We start from the raw sequence: 22,160 nt of genomic DNA, 5'->3' as shown, positions 1-22,160 counted from the left end.
TGGGAAAACATGGCCACACAATTCAGACTGAAGGTCAATAGAAGGAACATGCATGATGGGAACAGTAACGATAGCTCAAGATGTAACCAGATACCTAAATAGGATTATAACTCAAGAATCCTGGTTTGCTTTCCATGAATCTGTTAGCTGCTCTTCTATTGACAATTTTGCAGTTAAAAATCATTGTAATGAAACAATAACAATTCCAGGTACAAAACCAAAAATGCATTTCCACTTCCAATTAAATTTTCTTTGAGGAAATTAGCCAGAGATGCTTCTTTTTTGCAAATGACATTGTGTTAATTTCATCAAGCCCCAGAACATTGGAAAGCCTCCTAAATGAAAGCAATGATCATTCAAAAGAATCTATCAAAAGAATCTCACTATCCACACAAGAAAAACTAAGTGGATGAAGAATCCCTGTTGTCTAGACTATGAAAAGCAGTTATATGGAGAGCTCCTTCAGTGCATGTATTTTTGACTTGCACTGCACATAAGCAATATTCAAGGCTCAGAACTGAACAGAAATAGGAAAGCAGGGTGAATTAAAGAATTGTGCAGTGCTTCTAATGATCCTTGTGCTTTTCCTTGAAACAAAGCCTATCTTTTTAACATTGATGTCATTCAGATAATACTACATACTGGTACAAGTCATGGATTATAAAAACCTCTTAAGAACTAAAACTGAGGGTTACCCTAAGGACAATGAAGAAGCCCATGGTGGGGGGTGAGCAAGCTACACCCACATTAGCAACCAAGGATTGTGTAAGAGAAGTGACATAAAGGATTAGATGTGAGGAGGACAGAGGAAAAGAAAGTGGGTTAGTCATGTGATGAGAGCAAAGGATACCTAATGGAGAGTCATCGGTTCCATTGGAACCCGTACAATTTCAAGATAACAAGAGACAACAGCTTCTCAGCACCTTGGACAGGTCCCTCGGTGTGGCTTTAGGGGAGCTTGTGGACCATAGTCTCTCAGGATAGGCAGTCGTGGATGGATTGTGCTTACTTCTTTGGAAAGAGTGCCACTATCAAAAAGCTCACACACAGGCTATCCAAGCGCCAATGTGTCAAAGTGAAAAAGTATGCAGTTTTTAATGAGGAAAGAATGCTTAACAAGCTCATTTGCCCTTGTATCTATTCCAGGCTACTTCAAGAATTATTTTATGAGTTCTGTAGCAGAAAAAAGAATATCTATTTCCATGTAATGGAGATTAATACTTTTCACATATTCAGGGAAGATGAAGGATCCTGGCTCTCATATAGAAGCTAGGAATCAGACTAAGTTAAGTTTCTTGCAAAAACAAGATTTTTAAAAATATGTTTTTGATCAAGATTCTTTTCTCCTATTTGCAATGGATTAAAAAAAAGTCCAAAACAGGAGAGTATATTTTTCTATGCAACTTTAACTTTATTAGCACAAAAATATACACAGGCTCAGATGTCAGAGACTTAGAGGAAATTATTGAGGTCCAAATAAAACCAGGCAGCAAGTCTTAAATAAAAATCTGAAGACTTGTGAGTGGGGGCAGAGACAATGGCTGGCCTACCCTCCAGTACCTTGAAGGGCTGTCATGTTCTGTCTGACCCCAAGGGACAAAATGAGGAGTGGTGGATATATGTTGAAGATGGATAGATTGAGCTTGATATAAAGAAAAACTTATCAGTTATAGCTCTCCAAACATGGAATGGCTGCCCAGAGAAAACATTGGTTCTTCCTCACTAGAAGTCTCCAAGAAAATGCCGGAGAGCCATTTGTCAGATGAACTGTAGAAAAGATTATTGTTCAAGAACAGGTTGAACTAGATGGTTTTGAAGGTCACTTCCAACACTGAGATTATTGGATTCTGTGATTCCTAAAATGTATCTAGAACTTGAATCAATTTAGGAGTTTAGGACTGTAAGAATAATAGGATCTTCGTATCATAAGCTTGTCTTCAGCTTTGGATTGAAAAGGATCCATTGCATTATTTAGCAGGTTAAAATGAATTCAAGCATAATCTCTTTGGAATGTAAATTTAATTTCTTCTAATATACCCTGATGGTTCCAAGAAAGGAATTGGAGAGATTAACAGAAAACTAGTTTGTGGGAGGATAAAGAAAATTTCACTCACACTTTGCCATCTACATTATCATATCCATTTCTCTGTCTATTGATCATCACCTAGAATATGCATTGTGGACATATTGGCACTGTTGAATTTATAATCAGTCCTGGTCAGTCCTTAGTAGAGGGATTCAATGATTGATTATATATGAGAAGTAAATTGTCTCTGAGGTTGTCTACAGGACTTTATGATTGGCAATGAGTCATGAATGCATTTATGATTTATCAGACAACCCAGCAAATGAATTTCTTAAGTAGCAAGAAAGGGATGGCTGGGTAGAGTAGTGGTTAGAATTGTGTATTTGATTTCAGGAAGACATTGGTATGAATCTTGCTTCAGATAGTCACTGTCTGGGCAAATTACTTAATCTTGTTCAGTCAGTTTACTCCTCTGTAAAATGGGATTAATGATACCTGTAATACCTCACAGGCTTGTTTTGAAGCCCAAAGGAAATGTTATATGGAAAGAACTTTATAAAGAACATTATAGCTTTTTTGTTTTCAAAAATTCCCATGAAATCTCTTCTTAAACCTCTAAAGTTTCCATTTAAAATCTTTTTTTAATTTGTGCCTGAAAAAGCCCAGGATTGGAAATATTTCCCTAAGTTAGTCCTCCCTTTGTATACATAAACTCAACCACAAAGTTCTGTAGATTCACTACTGCTTTTAAAGTATCTTTTGGTGGGATCCCAGAGGCCATCAACGCAACCCCCTCATTTTACAGATGAGGATACCAAGAACCAGAAAGCTGAAGTTATGCTGGGAGTAAAGGATCAGAGGCAGGATCTGAACCCAGGTCCTCTGAAGCCAAGTCTAGTATTGATTCTACTGCACAATACATGCACACAAATATTTCTGCAATAGAAACAAAGAGTGACAGAAAGAGGTTTGGTACAATTGGTGAAATAGATATGTATTAAATATGTATCTCTATATAAATATTTATGGGGAGAAAGAGCATGCACTACATACATGTTAGGTACAACATGGATGATTTCTACTGGCACTTTTCTTCCTTTGTAAGCAGAGGTCAGATCATCTTTATGGGAAGAGGTAAATATCACAGAAGGCAATTTCATACCCTGTTCAAAATGTGCTGATGCACTAAAACGGCAGAATATATTTACGTACATGCACATTCTCATTATATATGCATGTATATATATACATTGTGTATATATTTATATAACATATGTATGTACACATGTACATATTCATATATGAAGGCAGGAGGTATGCTAAATCCTTGGGTGCTACATGGAATATAACTCATTTAAAGTCTCCTGTGGCATTTACTTCATTCAATAAGCATTTACTTCCAAGTACTGTGCTAGGCACTAGGGAGACACAAATGAAAACAAAACAGTTCTTTCCCTCAAGGAGCTTCTATTCCACCAGGAGGAAATAACATGTACACAATGAATAAATACAAAGCACATGGTGGGGAGGGGAGAGAGAGAGCTCACCAATAATTTATAGGAATCAGGAAAGTCTTCTCATAGGAAGAAACCCTTGGATTTAGCCTTGAAGGGAACTAAAGGTTCTCATAGGCAAAAGTGGCAAAGGAAGGTATTTCAGGCAAAGGGGACACAGCTGGTACAAAAACAGAGAGGTAGGAAATAGAATATCATCTATAGGGAAGAGCAGGTGGGCCAGTTTGGATGGAATGAATGGTGCATGAAGAATAAAAACATGTAAAGGCCTGGAAAGGTAGCTTGGAGCCAAATTTTGAAGACCTTTAAATGCTAAGCAGAGTAGTTAACATTTTGTTCTAGAAGCAGTAGGGAATCATTGAATCTTCTTGAGCAGGGGAGTGACATGGTCAGAACTATGCCTTAGGAAGATCACATTGATGGCCCAGTGGAGAATAGATGGGAGCAGAAAGAGACTTGAAGCAGGAAGACTAACCAGGGGACTGTCACCGTAGTCTAACAGAGAGGTGATGAAGGCTTGAATTATTTGAAATCCACCGCAAGTATTACCACAAACTCCTATCTTAGGCAAACAAAAAACCCAGCAGTTTCAGACAGAGAACAGTGAACTGCAGCTCAAACATCCTGCTTTGGAACAATAAGACAGAAGTACCCCTGACAGAGAAATTGGTTGATTTCAAACAGCCGTTGGGGACCCAGAGCGATTAAGTCATTTTTCCGACCCATACATTTACAACTAGTTGAAGACTCTAAAGTATGACTAAGTACACTTGCTGTTGAGGACAGACCACTTCTCTTACTTGGCAAGCTTCTAAGAAGGAAACTTGTCAAGATCTGGCAGATATTTTCTTCACAAGGACAGATCATCCAGGGCAGAATCAAGGCAAGAGTTAAGATGATAAAAAGATGGAAAAGTTCTGGCCACAACATTGACTGAGCTCTTTATGGAAAGAGCTGAACTAGAAAATAATGGAGCAAAAGATCAGAGTGCCTGGGATGAGTGGATTGGTCATTTGGGGGGGGCAATTACTCTAATTCCAGTGAAACTGAGTCATTTTCCCCTAGACTTAAGTTAGATGCTACCTGTAGAGGAGAGCCCAGAGATAGTCACGACTAGGAGGGAAGGAAGGAGACTTTGGTCCAGAATTATAGGCAGCAGGTTAGCAAATATCAACCTCTTTCTGGGAACTGAAACAGTTTCAAGAGTCAGGCTAATAATAATAACAGCTGAAACATATATATATATATGGATAGATGGACAGATGGACAGATAGATGGATGGACAGATGGATGGATGGATGGATAGACAGGTGGATAGATAGATAGATAGATAGATAGATAGATAGATAGATAGATAGATAGATACATGATGGATGAATGGATAGATGGATGGATGGATGGATTGACAGGTGGATAGATAGCTAAACAGAGAGAGGGCTACATACATACATACATAGACAGACAGACAGACATAGATAGGTTTGCAAAATGCTTTGCATACTTTATCTCATTTTAGCCTCCTAACAAGCCCGTGAAGTAGATAATATTAGCTACCACAATCCTCATTTTATAGATGGGGATATTGAGACCCAGAGAGGTAACATGACTTAGGATCATAGATCGAGATCTAAGAAGTTCAGAGATGATCTAGTCTGACCTCCTCATTTTACAGAGGAGGAAACTGAGTCCCAGGATGAATGAATTGCCCCAGGTCACCTACATAATAAGTTGTAGAGGTAAGATTTGAATCCAAGCCAATGATCTTTCCACCTTATCATGAAAAAATACATTGTGGCAATGGAAGAACCAGAATCCTCCATCCCCTGAAAAAATCCTTGGAACCCTGGAATAGCAGCTCTACTGCCAACCCTGGCTACTGTGGCCATACTTTCACCTCAAGGACCCAGAGCACAGGACCCCTCTACCAGCCTCCAAGTAGAAGCAAACCTCCCCTAACTCCCATCTAGCTAAAGTGGTACCTGCCCTATAGGAAGGGCACATTTCCAGCTTTCTAGGTTTGTGGGAAAGTTTCCCTGACCCTTGGCCATCTTACACCAACTACTGGTATATCAGGAGTGTGCAGAAGTCAGATAGTGGCTGTATTTTTCCTAACATTTTTCCACATCCCTGAATAAGTTTCCAAACTATGAAATAAGTGCTAGCCAAAAATTTGGGGAAATGGGGGGAAAAGCCCTGACCTTTAGAATATTTTTTGTGTTCCTAAGCTTCCCTTTTTCCATTGTGTTACAAGATATGCCAGCTTTTAATCATCTGAGATGTTAGACAAAGAATCAAAAATCTCAACTTCTCTTTAATGAGCAGACATAATCATTCCACACTCAATCAGCACAAGACCCCTGAACAGCATCTTGAAATGTAAACACTATGATGCCTGAGTGTTCTTTTCTACCCAATGACAGAGGCCCAACCTACAGACATCACATTTCTATTCACTCAATGTTTTCCTAGCTCCTTCATGCATGTGGACTTTTCTAGGCACTCAAGAGCAGAAGTGTCAAACACAAAGTGTGACTCCTCCTCAGTGAGAACCAGACTAAAATATCATTGGGAAATATTTGACAAGGTAAATAAAAATGCAATAAAACATAGATCCTATTACATTTTAAAACTAAGTTAGTATGCAGCCTGCAGAGATCCTTAGGTACAGATTAGTGGCCCCATTTCTATTTGAGCTTGTTGCCACTGCTCTACAAAATATAGAATGATGTACCCTCTTTTTTAAAATCAATTTACTCAACAGTCTCATCTATATTGTGGGAAGGCAGAGGCTGTTTTGTTTTTGTTCATACATTCCCATTACCTACATAGGAATACAAATTTAGAGCTAGAAGAGACCATTGGGACCATCTGGTCCAAGCACTCCATTTTAGCAAAGCAACTGAAACACAGAAGTTAAGTGACTTGCCCAAGGTCACACAGCTACTAAGTGTCTGAATTAGGCTTTGAATTCAATTCCTCTGATTCTATATTCCTTATTTTTTCTGTTGTACTGCCATTATGTCTAGAGTGCATAATAAACACTGGTTGAATTGAGTTGATTTGAATTTCCCAAGGTACATAATTCTCAAATTCTCAAGGTACCAATTCTCACTTAGGTATCCAGGAGTTAACTTCTTTTAGAGCATTTATCAGTGACAGTCAATATACCAGTAAAGCCTTGTTTACTTCAGACCCCACTAATAATTCAGAAGTTAAGGTAAATGAACTGATCCTCAGACTTTAGGCAATTTATAAGGAAAGATTTACTAAGCAAGTAGAGTAAATAAGATTGTGTATTCAGGTGGAGGGAAGTATTTACCCTCCTCAAGAGAACAAACAACATTTAATTGCTAACCTGGAAAATGAGGGGAGCAAAGAAGCCTATCTGCTTATGAAAGCTGTACCTGCCTCCACTTGGCAACACTGCTGGCTCTTGGTTAATGTTTCTCTTTGTACCTAATGGTTCTGAAAACTTCACTTCTTGAAAAAAAATTCTATAATTGAACTTTTTTGCTAATCTAAATTGGCCTTTCAAATTGACCCAAAGCAATGAGATCATACTGGCATTATGCACTTGGCCAGCGTGTACAGTGTTGAATAAGATAGGGTGAGGAAGTCAGTTTAAAAACCCTCTTTGTAAACTCAAAAGAATAGGTCTCTTTTAATGGGCTCTGTGGTTAAGGTGTTGAACTGAAGATCCAATGATCAGGAAGTCAATAAACAATAATTAAGCACCTACTGTGTGCCAGGCATTGTGCTAGGTGCAAGGGATATAAAGAAAGGCAAAGAACCTATCCCTACCCTCAAGGAGCTCACAGTCTAAAGGGGGAGACGACCTGCAAACAACTGCATACAAACAACCTATACACAAGGTAAATTAGGGAACAATGTTGACATGGGGTAAAACTACCATTAAGATGATGAGAATTTTAGAGGACGTATGGACTAGGAGGTAGAGTGCTTGCAATCAGGAAAACCTCAATCCAGATGCCTCCTCAGACATTTGCTAGTTGTATAATTCTGAGCAAGACACTTTTCCTTTCTGTGCAAACTGATGCTTCCTCACCTGTAAAAAGAGGGGGTTAGCCATGATGATTTATAAGGTCCTTTCCTCTAAATCTATTTCAAATAAAAATCATAACAGCCAGTACTTATATAGTTTTGCAGAGCACTTTACATATGTTCTCATCTGATCTTCACCATAATCCTATAAGATAGGTGCTATTATTGTCACATTTTACAGATGAGGAAACTAAGGCTGAGAGAGATTAAGTGACTTGCCCAGGGTCACATAGCTATTAAGTGCCTGAGGCAGGATTTGAACAAAGGTCATACTAACTCCCATTCTATACTCTATCTACTGTGCCACCTAGATGCCTCTACTTTTAAGTTCATTGTGAGTGTCGGATCCCATATAAAAAGACAAAAAAAAATTGGCCATACTACCTTCTTGCAATTAAATATATAGATTTCATCAGGGTATTCAGAAGTAAGAGGTTTGGCTCTTTAAAAAAAAAGTCATATGTGTTTCATTGTTGTTGCTGTTGCTGTTTAGCTCAGCGCCCCCAGGCTAGGACAGTGCCTTACACATAAGGCATGTTAAATAATATTTGTTTAATTGATTTTCTATGCTAAGAACATTGGCATGAAGCGGGCCTACCCTTCTATCTGTGATTTTTGCAATGTTATAAGTAGTGATTTTTGAGCCCAAGGCATGCCATGTGAAATAAGCTCCCTTAAGAAGGCAATTGGGTGGCAAAAGCGGATAGAGCTGAGTTTGAAGCCCACCTACGAGCATTTACTAGCTATGTGACTCTGGGCAAGACAGTTAACTTTCTGTGCCTCAGGATGCTCATCTATAAAATGCTCCCTTCTAGCTCTAAATCTACAGGAGAAGACCCCAAGTCATTGACAGGCTTGCTCCTCAGAACGCCATTGAGGGCACTCCAGAGATATGGAGAAGGAGGAGGAGAAAGCTCCTGGAGCTTCCTATTCTACGAGCATTGACTTCAGCGTCAAGGGGTGATGCCAATCAGCCAATCAGAAAGCAGCATGACCAGGATGTTTGTCTATCAAACCATAGAAGGAACCCCTCCTCATTACCTAATCCCTTTAAAAATCCTCCTGCCTCTTTCATATTCCTGATTTCTGTTGTGTAATCATATCATTACACTACAAAAATCCATCTTGCTTTCTCTGAAGCTGCTAATTCTTCTTGGAACTTAGCCCCCTCCATGAGAGGTATCAATCTCAATAAATGCCTGTACTTGGATTAGAGGTGGTCTGACTCTGAATTATTTGAGATGGTTCTGCCACAACACAGCATGAAACCGCAACACTATTATCCATAAAATGAGGGGCTTGGAGTAGACCCTTCCAGCTCTAAACTTCTGACCTTACTGTTTCTAACTAGGTGATAGATAGCTCTACCATTTCTAACATGCACAAGGCCTCAAAATGTTGCCAGGGAATGCTCCCTGAATTTTTACCTCCTGTTGCAAGGCCTCTAGTTGTCCCCATCCTGGTTATAGCTTTGGTATACAGCCTCAAGGGATGCTTTATAAACTTTCTTTTGGGGGGAAAACAATAGCATTGATTCCTGAAGTTACTCATAGACAACAAGTATTACTCAGTCTAGAGATAAGCCTCTGTGTTCCACTGCACCCACAAAGACACATTATTCTGGGGAGAGAACCCAAAATGAAAGCGAGTGAATTCCTGCTTCCAATTGATCTTGTAAAGCACCCGAAACTGGGACATTTTAGTGCATTGGTACAGCTTGAAGAGGCCACAACTCCTTCTGACATTTACTCTTCCAGGTAAAGAAAGATGATCCAATCTCTGCCTACAAAGGAATGTAAGCCCCAATGGAGACCAGCCTTGCTGTACCTCATTTAGTGCAGGCCACAAGTATGATTCCCTCAATATCTGAGACAAAGAACTCTTCCCCCTCTCTTTCTCTGGTCAAGGCCTAAAATAGAGATGCAGGCACAAAAAAGTGAAATTTTTTAAAAAAATCAAAATACATTGAAGAGGCAATATGGAAAGTATATTGGATTTAGAGTCGGAGGACCAGGACAATTCTACTGCTTACTAAATGGATGACCTTGGGCTAGTCACTAAACTTACAGGGCTTCAGTTTCCTTATCTCTAGAAAGGGGTAGACAGGTCAGTAGAAGTTCTTTAAAATTCCTTCTAGCCCCAAATGTCATTAGCCTATGTGTATATGTAGACCTAAAATCAGCAATGTAGAACTGGGCAGGACCTCAGAGGCCATTCATCCTCCATTGTACAGGTGAGGAAACTGAGGTTAAGGAGGTAAAATGACTAATCCGCAGTCACACAGATAATAAATGGTAGAAGCAGAATCTGAACCCACCTCTCTGATTCCAAAGCCAATACCCTTTCCATTGCCTTAATATGTTTTTCCCCTTTGTCTGGACCTGTGATTTCACAGGGGTGGATAACACCCAGAGTGGAAACTTTCTCCACTCATGCAGAGAAGAAACTCCTATGATCCCCTGAGGCACTGAGGGGTAAAAGGATCTGCCCGGGCCCAATGCTCACCACAGGGTCTGGCACATAGTAGGTACTTAATAAATGGTGACTGATTGATTGATCACTGATAATTACAAAGCTAGTATGTGAAAGAAGCAAGTCTTCTGGACTCCAAGGTCAGACCTCCTCTATCAATGACCTGCACCTGCCTCTCATAAAGTACATGGACACTCTTAGTACATGTGTGAACATATACATATATGTGCAAACATATACATACATGAGGTTGTTTTTCCTTAGAAATGTCTAGGTACTGTTTATTGAAAGATTCTCCAAACTCTGGTCCCAAAGTCATTAATGAGTTGTTGATAAAGATTTCAGATGTCCCCTCCTTTACTTCATAACACAATTTGACTCCCTACTTCATGACAATATGGACACATGTATCTATGTATATGTATATGTGTGTGGAGGGGGAGAAGGATGGAAAAGGAGAGGGAGAGAGAGAGAGATGAGATGAGATGAGACTGAGAAAGACAGAGTGCGACAAAGAGAGGAAGGGATGGAGAGAGACTAGACTTGTGATTTCATATATATGTATATGTATATTTCTTATATACACATATATACATATGTGCATATATAGATATGTTAAATTGAGAGGCATGGACAAATTATAATAGATATAAAATTAAGAAATGGCATCCATCATGGAAGTAACAATAAAATCTGTAACTGGGAAATTGCCTGAGAATTAAAAGGCAGATTTAGGCATAATATAAGAAAAAACTATCCTGAGTCCTTGGGAAGTCACAAGATTCCTGAGGATCCAGTATGTAGGGTCAAAAGGGTCATTTGAAACTGTGGTCTAACCCCATTTTTTATATAAGGAAGCTGGGGCCGCAGGACTTGCTTAGCTAAGGTGGCTTGTATTCAAAGGGAGGATCTCTGACTCCAAACTGGTGTGCCTTTTTTTTCCTAGAGGTCTCTAAGCAAAGGCTGTGGGACAATTTGTCAGGGAAGTTGGAGAGAGGATTCTTGTTCAGGTACCATTTGGACTAAATGGCCTCAGAGTCCCCTTCCAATTCCCTGATTCTGTGATTATTCTATCCAGTTTATGCAAATTCTCTCTAAATCTGCCTGCTCCTTTTCTAATTCCATGTGGCCCTCGGGAGATCTTTATTTGTGTAGAGTCTTTAGGAAGAGTTCCAATGCATTAAACATTCATCTTACAGAAATTTTAAGAAGTTTTCCAAAAAAGATTTAAGCTTAAGGAAAGGCAGTACAGCATAGTAAATGAAGTACTAGGCTTGGAGTCAGGAAAGCCTGGGTTCAAATCCCATCTCTGACTTACTATGATGTGACTATGAGCAAGTTATTTCACTTCTCTGAGCCTCAGTTTCCTCATCTGTAAAATGAAAGGTTTTGTTGTTCTTGTTTTTTACATTTTCAAGAAAGGCTAGATGACTTTCCTGCTGCATGAATCCTGAGGGGATTCTTATTTTACCATGAATTGGTGTGAATTGGACTAGGTAGGTGGTGCCAAGGTCCCTTCCAAGTCCAATGATCTGGGATACCTTGCTGGTTTGGAATACTAGAGCAATTTTTCCATGACAGGAAGAAAAGGACTATAAGCTATGTCCCAGTCTATATGATTGTGGGTGGCATTTGCTTATTGACGGGATCAGATTGGACAAAGAAAGCACTTTTCAAAAGTTTTTCAGTTCTTTTGAACCAATCTGTTCTGACATTCTGAAAAAAAAAGTTTCCTGCTGAAACATCAAAGCTATCATATAGACAACTAGAAACATTTATTGGCGGCAGACACATGAGCATTCTCATAAGGCTAGGTGACTGGTGGTATGCCTTGTGGATCAGCACTACACGTGGCTTTTATCATTATCATTATTACTATTAATAGCATTTGTAGAATGCTTTGCAAGGCATTTTCTATATGGATTTTTTTCCATTTGATCCTCATAACAACACTATGAGGTATGTGCTGTATCCCCATTTACAGATGAAGAAACTGATCCTGAGAGGTAATGTGATTTGCCTAGGGCCACACAGTTAGTAAGCCTCTGAAGCAGGATTTGAACCTGTAAGGCCTTCTGACTCCAAGTCTCCAAACCACCAAACTGCCCCTGGATGTTAGCTCTTGGCCAACAGCGGTCCCTGAAAACAGCTATGTCAAATAATTCTGACCTGGAAGGCCAGATGGGAGCTACCAATCAGATTGCTTTGGCCTCACTCCTAAGAGGATACAAGGTTGTGTTATTTGGGCTCAAATTCTATATAGAGGGCAGGACAAGAACAGATGGGGACATAGTTTTCTTGATAGATTTTCATGTCTTATTCTGTACAAATTATATCATATTAATATTTGTTTGCCATTATAACCATAAGTTGATGGGAAGGAGCTGTTCTAAGGCTTAGTGTTTATTATCAGAGCTCTTGCCTTGCATAATTTATTTGCTGTCTGGGTGTGTGCAAATTACCCATAAATCCACTTGCCCTCATAAGTATCTCATAAACTTGAAATGTGGCCTTCAGGAAAAGCATGAGCTCCTATAAAAATCAAACTTTGATTTTGGGTCACAAACCCAAAGGAATAAAATCGAACTTTCCCATTTTTTTGTTGATGTCATTGTCCAAATATCCAAAAGGATTCCTTGAATTCAACTGAATTGAAATCTTCTCAAATGATAAATGATGAAAGAACAGCCTGAAATATCCAAAGAGTATCATGACATGATGATGAACTTCTCATGTCTCCCTGTTCTCCCTTGTAAAACAAAACATGTAGAAAGAAGCGTAATTTATAGAATCTAAATTCACTTACATGCATGAAAATATATTTAATGTATATTTTGCTGCCACCATGCTAATACAAACAATAGAGAATTAAGCAATATTCATCTCTAAGTGTGGTTATATTCAGAAAAATGAGTTTGAAATCTGCATTGTCATGGCATGAGCGTGTTCCTCCCCATATCTCATTGATTTTTAAAGAAAAAAAACTGGCCAGGTTCCTGACAGCCCAATAGAATTGCTGACAGGGCAACTGCTGTCTCAGGAATCCCTTAAGCTGTCATCAGCTAGGCTCTGAGGGCTAGAGTCACTCTTGTTAGGGATGAAGGGGAGATTCAGAAAGAGCACCGCCTGATTTTGAAGACACCAAGTAGAGGTGGCAGGCCCTGGAGTCAGGGGTGGGAGGGAATCTTCCTTTGATGGGCAAGTAAAGCCCATTCGAATTGGTAGTGGCTGATGGGAGATGGGAGCTTTCGCTGGAACCACAGGATGTCATTTTTGCAGCGTTTACAATTCTGTCCTCTGATTGTAGCCACACTTCCCAACATAATGAGATTTGGGGTCCGTTCAACATGCTTATTAGAGGGGGGGAAGTTCACCATAAGCTCTAACGTGGGTGTCATGACTCTTTCCAGGTAGTAGGTGTAACCTTGAAGAAAAAGTGGCACTGTCTTCAAAAAAGTGACCTGACTCTGGCCTTGGTGGGTTTTTTCTACTGTGCAAGAAATAAACAGCACCGCATGTGTTTCTGATACATCCTTTCTCGCTGATCACTGCTTTGTTCTAGAGTTCAGCATGAAAGGACTAATTTTTATTTCTTTCTTTTCTTTAGTAAAATAGCATGTCAGTTGCTAATCCCGGCTACTCCAGTTGCACATATTTTTTAATTAAAAAATTTATGGATTGGTAGCATTTCAAATAAGCAATATATTCCGAAGGTTAGACTTAGAAGCTTTGAAATGCTGACCAATTGACATTATGTTCTCTTAGCCCAAGAAATAAAACTCTTGAGTTTTTTAATTTGATTTGATTTATTTTAATTACACTGGTTATAGTAGGTCTTATTTCTTTGGATAGAAAAAGGAATTCAGACTCGAGCATGCCTCTATTGTCCAAAACTTCTGGGAGCATGGAAAGAAATCTTCACGGGTGGATTATGCTCTTTGGGAATATAAACTACAAAGATTGTATCATGCCAAGTATTTAGCTTGTAGATGTCTTTGGCCTCTAATGGTACTATATGCTTTTAGGGTGAATGTGTCAGCAAACTAATTTTCACATCAGTGATGAAATGTATGGTTTTAGTAGTGACCTAAGAAATCTTTTCACAAAACACGGAGTTATGTGCAGTCCTACGTGAAGCATTAATACTATTCCAAGCTAGAAGAACTCCTGTATGATAATGCACTCAGATGTTTAGCCCTATGTAGGTCAAGAACCATGTGCCATTGCAATCAGAATGCCTATGAAAATAGCTGGCATTGAGAAGGTTGGGGAAATTTCTGAAATCCCATACTCAGATTCTGAAAACAAAGGGACATTTCCCTTTAAGAATTCTAGATTCCTAAAGAAAAATTTCTAGCATTTCAGGCAGTTTTACACCTTCTAAAATTTAATCTCATGGAGAAGAGAATGTATAATTGTTCTCAGAAATAAATTACTAGCTTTTAAATTTTATGAAGGAAAGGGTGAGATAATTAGATAGCAGTTTCTTTAAAATAAAAAGGGAGGGGGGAGGAGTTGCCTTCTAAATGGAGACCTTGTTTAATCAGATACACTTTGGAAGCCATATGTGTACCCTAGTAGAAGAATGTCTAGAATTCTATCTCCCTTTGCTGTTTTGTGGTTGTCAAAACAATCTTGGCCTTCCAGATAAAAATTGACCCTAGCAAGTATTTCCCTTTTCAGATACTGGCCACGAAAAATGCACCATGTTCATTAATCTAACATGTTCAAGATACTGCAGTATCCCTGTGAACCCCATTCCCGTTTTTTCAGTACACTGACAAGCAAACAATTAGATGGATTCTTAGGATCAAATTTCCCTTCCCCAGGAAAACCCTTGTTTAGATAAGGTGATGAGAAAATAAACATTGAAAATACACTTTAAAAAGTGAAGTTCATTTTCTTTCGATAAAAGATTTGAAAGATCACTTAATTTTCACATCACCTGAGAGGTATCTAAATTCTTAGCAGATTGAGTTTTGAACAGATTGAGAGTTTTTAAGTTTCCCATTACATTTTCAACTTTTCAAATTCAACAGTAGAATATTGGGGAAGATATGAAATCCTGCCATCCTGTCACTCTCTGGAATTGTGATATGTTAGTCTACAAGTATTGTCTTTGGGAAGGGTAGTTGCTAATTCACCCATTTACCATTCTTTGGCTCATGTGTGAACTCACAACATTCCTTAAGAATAACATCTTTATAACTCAGTTCAAATTTCTTGGTCTCAGACATCTTGATAGTCAAGAAAGAGATCCATGGTCAGACTACCACCCCACAGGAAGCTGAGCAAATAGGAATATTATAAAACCACCACTCATTTTCCACTCTGCCCAAGGTGAATTAGAGTGTTTGCTGTCCCTGAGTTGGTCCCTTGGACATGTGCCTTCTGGAGAAGTTCAATCCTCTTCCTTACCTCAAATTGTGTACCATTATCATTCAATCAACAAGTATTTATTGAGTACCTGCAGTGTTCCAGGTACTATCCTAGGCAATGGGTATTCAATGACAGAAATAACCCTAACCCTCAAAGAGCCTGTATTCTACCAGGGAAGATGTGACATAAGTGAGGGATTTCAAAATTATTGTTTATGCCATGAAAATTGCATTCAAAGTATATGACAAATACAAAACACGATGTTAAGATTAAATATAACATATATAATGTCCGTGGTAAAGTTGTAAACACTAACTAGTTGTTCATATATCTCCTTTCCAGTATTTTGGTGTATTTTGTTCTCAGCCAAGAGCCTCAAGACTTCCTTCTACCATTCTTCTCTTCATTTATGTTGTGGATTGTTCTTTAACCAGTTAGAATTTCTTGTAACAAATAACAAGTTCACGTTTCCTCCTGACCCAAGTCATTGTTGGTTTCACTGTTATAGGGGAAAAGCTCTAGGGCAGCCGATAAGGCTGTTGCCATGGTGATGAAGGAGATACCGAGGGAGGAGTCTGCTGAAGAAAAGCCCCTCCTTACTATGACATCACAGGTGGGCAGACCAATAGGGTTCCGGTAGGAAGCTGACATATGTTAATTGATCAAAGACTGGTTTTTAACTAGTGGAGAAACATTCATTCTTTTGAACCAATCAAAAAAAAATAGAGACAGTTTTCACTGAAACAATTATAAGATGGAAAATTGGGGGGAGGAAAAGAAAATACAATTTAATATTTAATTGTGGATATTAATTTTCCTTACTCAATCTTAGTTGTTTTTTTTAAATATATGTATACATACAAATACAACAAATGTTGCTTCATTATGAAGGACTATTAAAAAGAACCTTTGAGAAATGGATAACTATTCATTTAATAATATTTTTAAATAAAAAGAAAACTAAATGCAAATTCCAATTTACAAAGTTATTTGACATAGAGCCCATAGACATATGTCAGTTTGCCAGTAGACTTTCTAAACTGATTTTCTTAAATGTTAAATATATCCATGTTGTGAATATGTGCATTGCAAACATATGTATACACATATTGTTATGGATAACTAACTTTGAAGGGTGATTCAAAAGACCACTTGCCAGAAATTACTTGTGCAAAATTTTGCCTATGTGGTGACCTTGATATCATAAGCACTGTTTAATCTATAAGCACAAGGGGGCCATTTTTTGCATTTGTTAGAACTTAATTATAAGAAGCAAATTTGGGCATATGTGCAGGGGCTCTCTGATAATGTGTGGGAGGCAGCCGGGCTTTTGAATCACCCTGCAAAATTAATACATATATGTATATATAAGAGGTGGCACGGAGTAGTACATAGAGGGCTAGCCTTGAAGTCAGTGAGACCTGAGTTCAAGTCTTGCCTCTGACATATACGAGCTGTGTGACCAAGGGGAAGTCATTAAATTCTCCAAACTTCCAGAGAACCCTCTAAGATTCTACAATACAGTAGAAAGAGCATTGGGTTTGGAATCAGAGAACCTAGTTTCAAATCCGAGGTATGGCCTTGAGCAAGTTACCAAAATGTCTTGACCTCAGTTTCCTCAACTGTAAAATGAGGGGATTGGACTAGATGACCCCTAAGGTGCCATCCACCCCTCACTCTATGATTCCATGATTCTTTGATCCAAATTAGAGAAGCAGGTGCCAATTGGCCTCCTTGGAGAAAATTTTCACATGGGGAGTTTTCCACGCTAATGAAATCACCTATCTAGATTCCCCCTACCACCTCCAACAAAAAAGAACATACAAAGTCATCTGCCCTTAGTTTGGGGTGCTGCCATGCCAGTTTTTATTTCTAAAATGAAATTGAAATTTTATTTGCACTGAATGTATAACATAGCTTATGATATCATGTCCCACATTTCATTTTTCCAAATCCAGTCAATACAATCATTTAGTTCACTTAACATGGCATGTCTGAAGTCAAGATGCCCCATGTAGACCCTTAGAGAAGGCATTTATGCCCAAAGCTATGTTTTAGCAACTCACTTTACTCCATCAGCAAATCTTTTTTCCAGCTGCTAAAAACATATGTGGTTTTGTTTTATTCTCAATGTTATGTTGTAAGTAATGAAAATTATAATGACACGTTACATCCAATTTGGGTGAGGAAAATGTCTGTTAAAGAGAGCCAAGGAACTTTGGCTGAATTTTATATTTTCAGAGCTGTTAGGTTTGTGTGTATGTGTGTGTGTGTGTGTGTGTGTGTGTGTGTGTGTGTGTGTGTGGTTTTAATCTACAAAATAGAGAAGCTTCATTTCAATGACGCACAGAACATGTTGATGCAGTTGCTTGGTATTTATCAACTTTTCTAGACTTTAGTTATTCCACCCACTTTCCATTTTGCATCCGTTAGATGCCTGGCAAAGTTACTCTGAGTCTATATGACCTTTGCAGAATCATCTCAGCCAAAATATCTAGCCAGTTTCATCCCCAGCTGCTCATGAGACTGCCACACGAGCGGCAGGGCTGGATAGACACATGGGGGGTGGGTCTCAGATGTCCATGAGCCATGTAGAGCGGCATATCTGATCCAGCAGATTGTTGCTAGTTCTATTCTGTAGCAATATATCTGGCCAGCATATGTCATGTTTCGGGACATGCACTCGTCAACTGAACTCCCTTTCTCTTTTGCCTGAAAAAGGATTTTTCTTAAGCAATTGTGTGATTTTTCGGTTATCCTTTTTAAATTTCCAAAGTCACTACTCTTCCCACGATCTTGACAAAATGTTATGTCCAAAGCAATGATTGCCCTGTTCTTGTATTCGGGAAAGAGCGTATGTCAATTTCCTCCTTTACCATCTATCGTTGCTATATGTTTTTGACAATCGTTTAAAGCATTGCTGCATGAGAATTCTAGACTGCTTTCTTTCATGCATCCTGTTCTTGTTGCATGCTGTCTGGTTTATGAATTGGCAATGCAAGAGCACCTATTCATAAACATTTTTGGCACCTGTTGTGCTAGGTTTTTTTTAAAACAAATTGATTCAGTGACAGCTGTTATCTAGTTACTTCTCAGTTGATGCACACTCTTATTACTTGATACACCCACGTGGACTCTTCCCTGCTAAGCACCAGTGTTGTGCACCAACCAAAAAAATAAAAAGAAGGAGAATGATCTGGAAAAGTGAGTACTTTCCATGGTGACCATAGCATCCAATCTATGTCCCATATCATCTTATTGCTCTCTTAGCCTATGTGTATGAATGTACTAGTGTCTTGAAGCATTTTTGTGCTGGTGTCTCTACATCAAGCCCCTCAATGAGGGGCTTTGTTCATGAGAATGTGGTGAATGGCCCATGCCCCCATTTTGTAGAATCATCTCTATCCATGGTCTTATGCAGGGGGTGGGGGGAAGGTGGCTGATGTTTCATGTTATGAGTTACTACTAGGTTGGAAGCTAACTAGCTTGCTTGCTGACAAAGTTGAGTTTCTTGGAAAATTACCCAGATCTACTCAGAATTAAGTTGATGAAACACGCAACCCTTCGTTTGCTCAGTGATCACTCATCAGACCAAATTCTAACCACAAGGCTTTAGAGTACCAATGCTACCGTGCTGTGTTTCTATGGTATGATGCCTGTGGTCCATACCTCACCTTTCAGCCTTATTCCCATCTCCAGCTTCAGTCCATGAGTTTGTCTCTAGTCTAATGGACAAAGTAAAGATAGCATTAAATGTAAGATCTGAACTCAGTAATTTCTGAGCATCCAAGAAAGTTATATGATTGTGATTGTTACCCATTCATACTTTATGAGTGCATGGACTGAGAACCAACAAGGACTCAGGCACATCACACAAGCCAGGGTTCAGATGACCATGGCCTGACACATTCCAAAAATCACAGAGAAACATAGGTGGGGCCATGTGGTACAGAAGTCAAGAAGAAATAGTTGTAGTGTTATTGCACAAATGAGAGACAACATGGAGCAGTGAAAAGTATTGGGGACTAAGAGGTAGAGGACAGGGGTTCAAATCCCAGCTCTGTCACTTAGTATTCTCTGATTTTTGGCAGCTTCTCCAAGCCTCATTTCCCTTACCTGTAAGATGAAGGGTTTGGTCTAAATGACCACCAAGATCTCTTTCTGTTCTAAGTCCATGATCCTTTATATTTGGATGAAGTCTCTGAAGGAGGAAAGATAAAGAGTTTATCAAGTTTTATTAAATGAACTTTTTCATTAAGTACAATAGCAGGAAAGGCTGTAGGGGGAGAGTAGGTGACAAGGAGCAAGAGTATTTCAGGCATGGGGGACAACCATGGAAATGGTCGAGAGTTGGGAGATTACTATGATATAAAAGGAACAGCAGGGTTACTGGATCAGAGAGAACTCAGAGGAGAATAAAGCATAAGATGGCTGGAAAGGTAAAAAAGGGTTAGTTTGTGAAGGACTTTAAAAACCAAACAGTGTGTTATGTATGATCCTGGAGGCAACAGGGAGCCACCATAGGTTAGTGAGTTGAGGAGTGACAAGGAGGAGGCCAACTATTGCTATGCCTCTAAGACCCTCTTCCTCTTTCCCAGTGCTCACTTAACTCTTATCATGCCAATTAATTATAGTTCCCCATAACCACTGACTTGATTACCTAACTCAAACCGTTTCCACACCAAGACAGGTCTTGGCATCTATCACCTTTCACCATACACCAACCATCCATTCCCTTCCTTATCCTTTTGAATCCCACCTCTGGACTATAATCCATATATAGATATATTACATATATATATATATATAGTATACACACATATACAGGTATATGTATATGTATATTTCACAGATGCCCCATTGTAGTAAAAGCAGAGGAATAGAGGGAAGCTTCCTGATCAGACACCAGCAACTGCCCACTCTTGCCTTGCCCAGTACCATGAAGTCCCAGTCTGGCAGTATATTAATTAGAGCCCTGTTTCTGCTTCTATCACCAATGCTAATCATTTGTTTGAAATAAGTTCTACTACCTTTGTTAGAGTAAATTAAAATATATTAGAATTCCCACAGTAACTGATATATAAAATTCTCTTTCACAAGTCATATCTACTAGGAAGGAAGTATTTTTGGTCAGTAATGGTCCATAGAGAGTCAGTGTGGTATAATAGGTGGGGATCCTGCTCCAGAACCAGGAAGGCTTGGGTTTAAGTCTTATCTCAGACACAGACTAGCTATGCCACCCTAGTAAGTCACTTAATTTCTCAATACTCTTGGTCTACACAATACTCTAAAACTATAAGATATTATACTGCATTGGTAGAGGGAGTTTCCTTACCTGGGAGTTCCCTATATTAATCTTGGTTCTAGAGCTTCTCCCTATTTTCACATTTGCAATGAAGGTATAGGACATTTCATAAGATTACTCATTTTCCTCCATGCTGAAAAGACTCTGGGTCCCTACAGAAATCCCCCATGGTCTTGCTATATATAGGCACCATAACTGCCCAGAGGATATTTAATGTGGTCTCAAAAGAACTGAGTTCAGTCAACAAGCATTTGTCACATATGTCCTATGTGCTTGTCTCTACTAACTATACTTATAGCCTGATAGGCCCTCATCAAATCCAGAGAACCAATGGGAATCATTCAAAACCATTCAGGGTATTAGCTCCCACTTGAGCCGAGGTCAAGAAAACCAAAGGAGGAGGCATTGTATAGCCTTTCAAAAATCATCAAAGTAAGGCCTGAAACTCAGATGGCAGCTGAGGTCCCTTCAAAACTCTGAAATTCTGTTAGGCTGGGAATAGATTCCTACGTACCTTCTGATAGCTTTACTGGTCTGCTTATTCTGTTGATTAAGCCTCTTACAAGTGTATTGACACGTGATTTAGTTTGAGATGCTTTTCTAAATGAGAACAAAACTCATCTGGTCCAAGGCAGGTAACTCAGTAGCAGAACTCCAAGTAGGAGCCTAACTGATGAATGCGACACCTGCATTGAATCAACAATGTTAGGGGAAAGGGAAAAAAAAAAAACAAAAAAAGCATATGGGAAGTTTCCAAACACAAACTCCTACGCTGTGTTAAAAACAGATCTGAGCACTTTCCATTCATGTAGAAACTAATTAAGAAAACCTTCAGAATGTTTAATTGTTTCACATGCATGGTAAGAAAAAAAGACAAGTTGTTTAACTGGATTTTTAAAAAATCAGCATTGACAGAAAAGGGGGAAAAGTCTTGACACCTCATTTTCCAGCCTGCTTTTAGTGGTATTGCTTTTTAACTCCATTTTATTTTCAATTCAATGGAAGCAGATGAATATTTTTCTCTAACCTATTTAGGAATGAAAATTCCATTTTAAATCAAACTTCGATCTGGCCCTTTGGTCTGAAACTTAAATGATTATCCATTGTTCAGGAGAACATGCCATTATCCTTGGAGGCTCTTAGATTATTATTTAAAATGCATTTTGGTTTGGGATCCATTCTAAAGCATCCAGGGTTATCATGTATCTCCTTTGTCCTCAAATTAAAATGTAAACATTTGGATAAATTGTAAACTCATAATATTAAATATGTACATAAGCAAAAAAATCAAAAAACTTGAAGCCTCAACACCTTTGTGTTTGAAAATGGCTCCCGATGTTCCATGTCTCTTGTTTTCTTTTTTTGAAATCAGGGAAGGACATTTAGATCAGGGAGGTAAGTG

At 38.8% G+C, this 22,160-nt stretch overlaps 1 protein-coding gene across 1 annotated transcript in view; it reads left to right on the top strand.

Moving 5' to 3' along the window:
• The window catches only part of PEX5L (peroxisomal biogenesis factor 5 like), a 189,304-nt gene that overhangs the window by 63,992 nt on the left and 103,152 nt on the right, over nt 1–22,160 (top strand). Inside the window, exon 2 of the mRNA XM_036755383.1 lies at nt 15,962–16,066. Coding sequence (XP_036611278.1) covers nt 15,998–16,066 — 69 coding nt within the window. The 5' untranslated portion in view covers nt 15,962–15,997. The remainder of the gene's footprint in view (nt 1–15,961; nt 16,067–22,160) is intronic.

The sequence above is a fragment of the Trichosurus vulpecula genome, chromosome 4 (genome assembly GCF_011100635.1).
Source record: "Trichosurus vulpecula isolate mTriVul1 chromosome 4, mTriVul1.pri, whole genome shotgun sequence".
Classification (NCBI taxonomy): domain Eukaryota; kingdom Metazoa; phylum Chordata; class Mammalia; order Diprotodontia; family Phalangeridae; genus Trichosurus; species Trichosurus vulpecula.
Note: the sequence above shows the minus strand (reverse complement) of the source record. Positions and strands in the feature narration are given on the sequence as shown.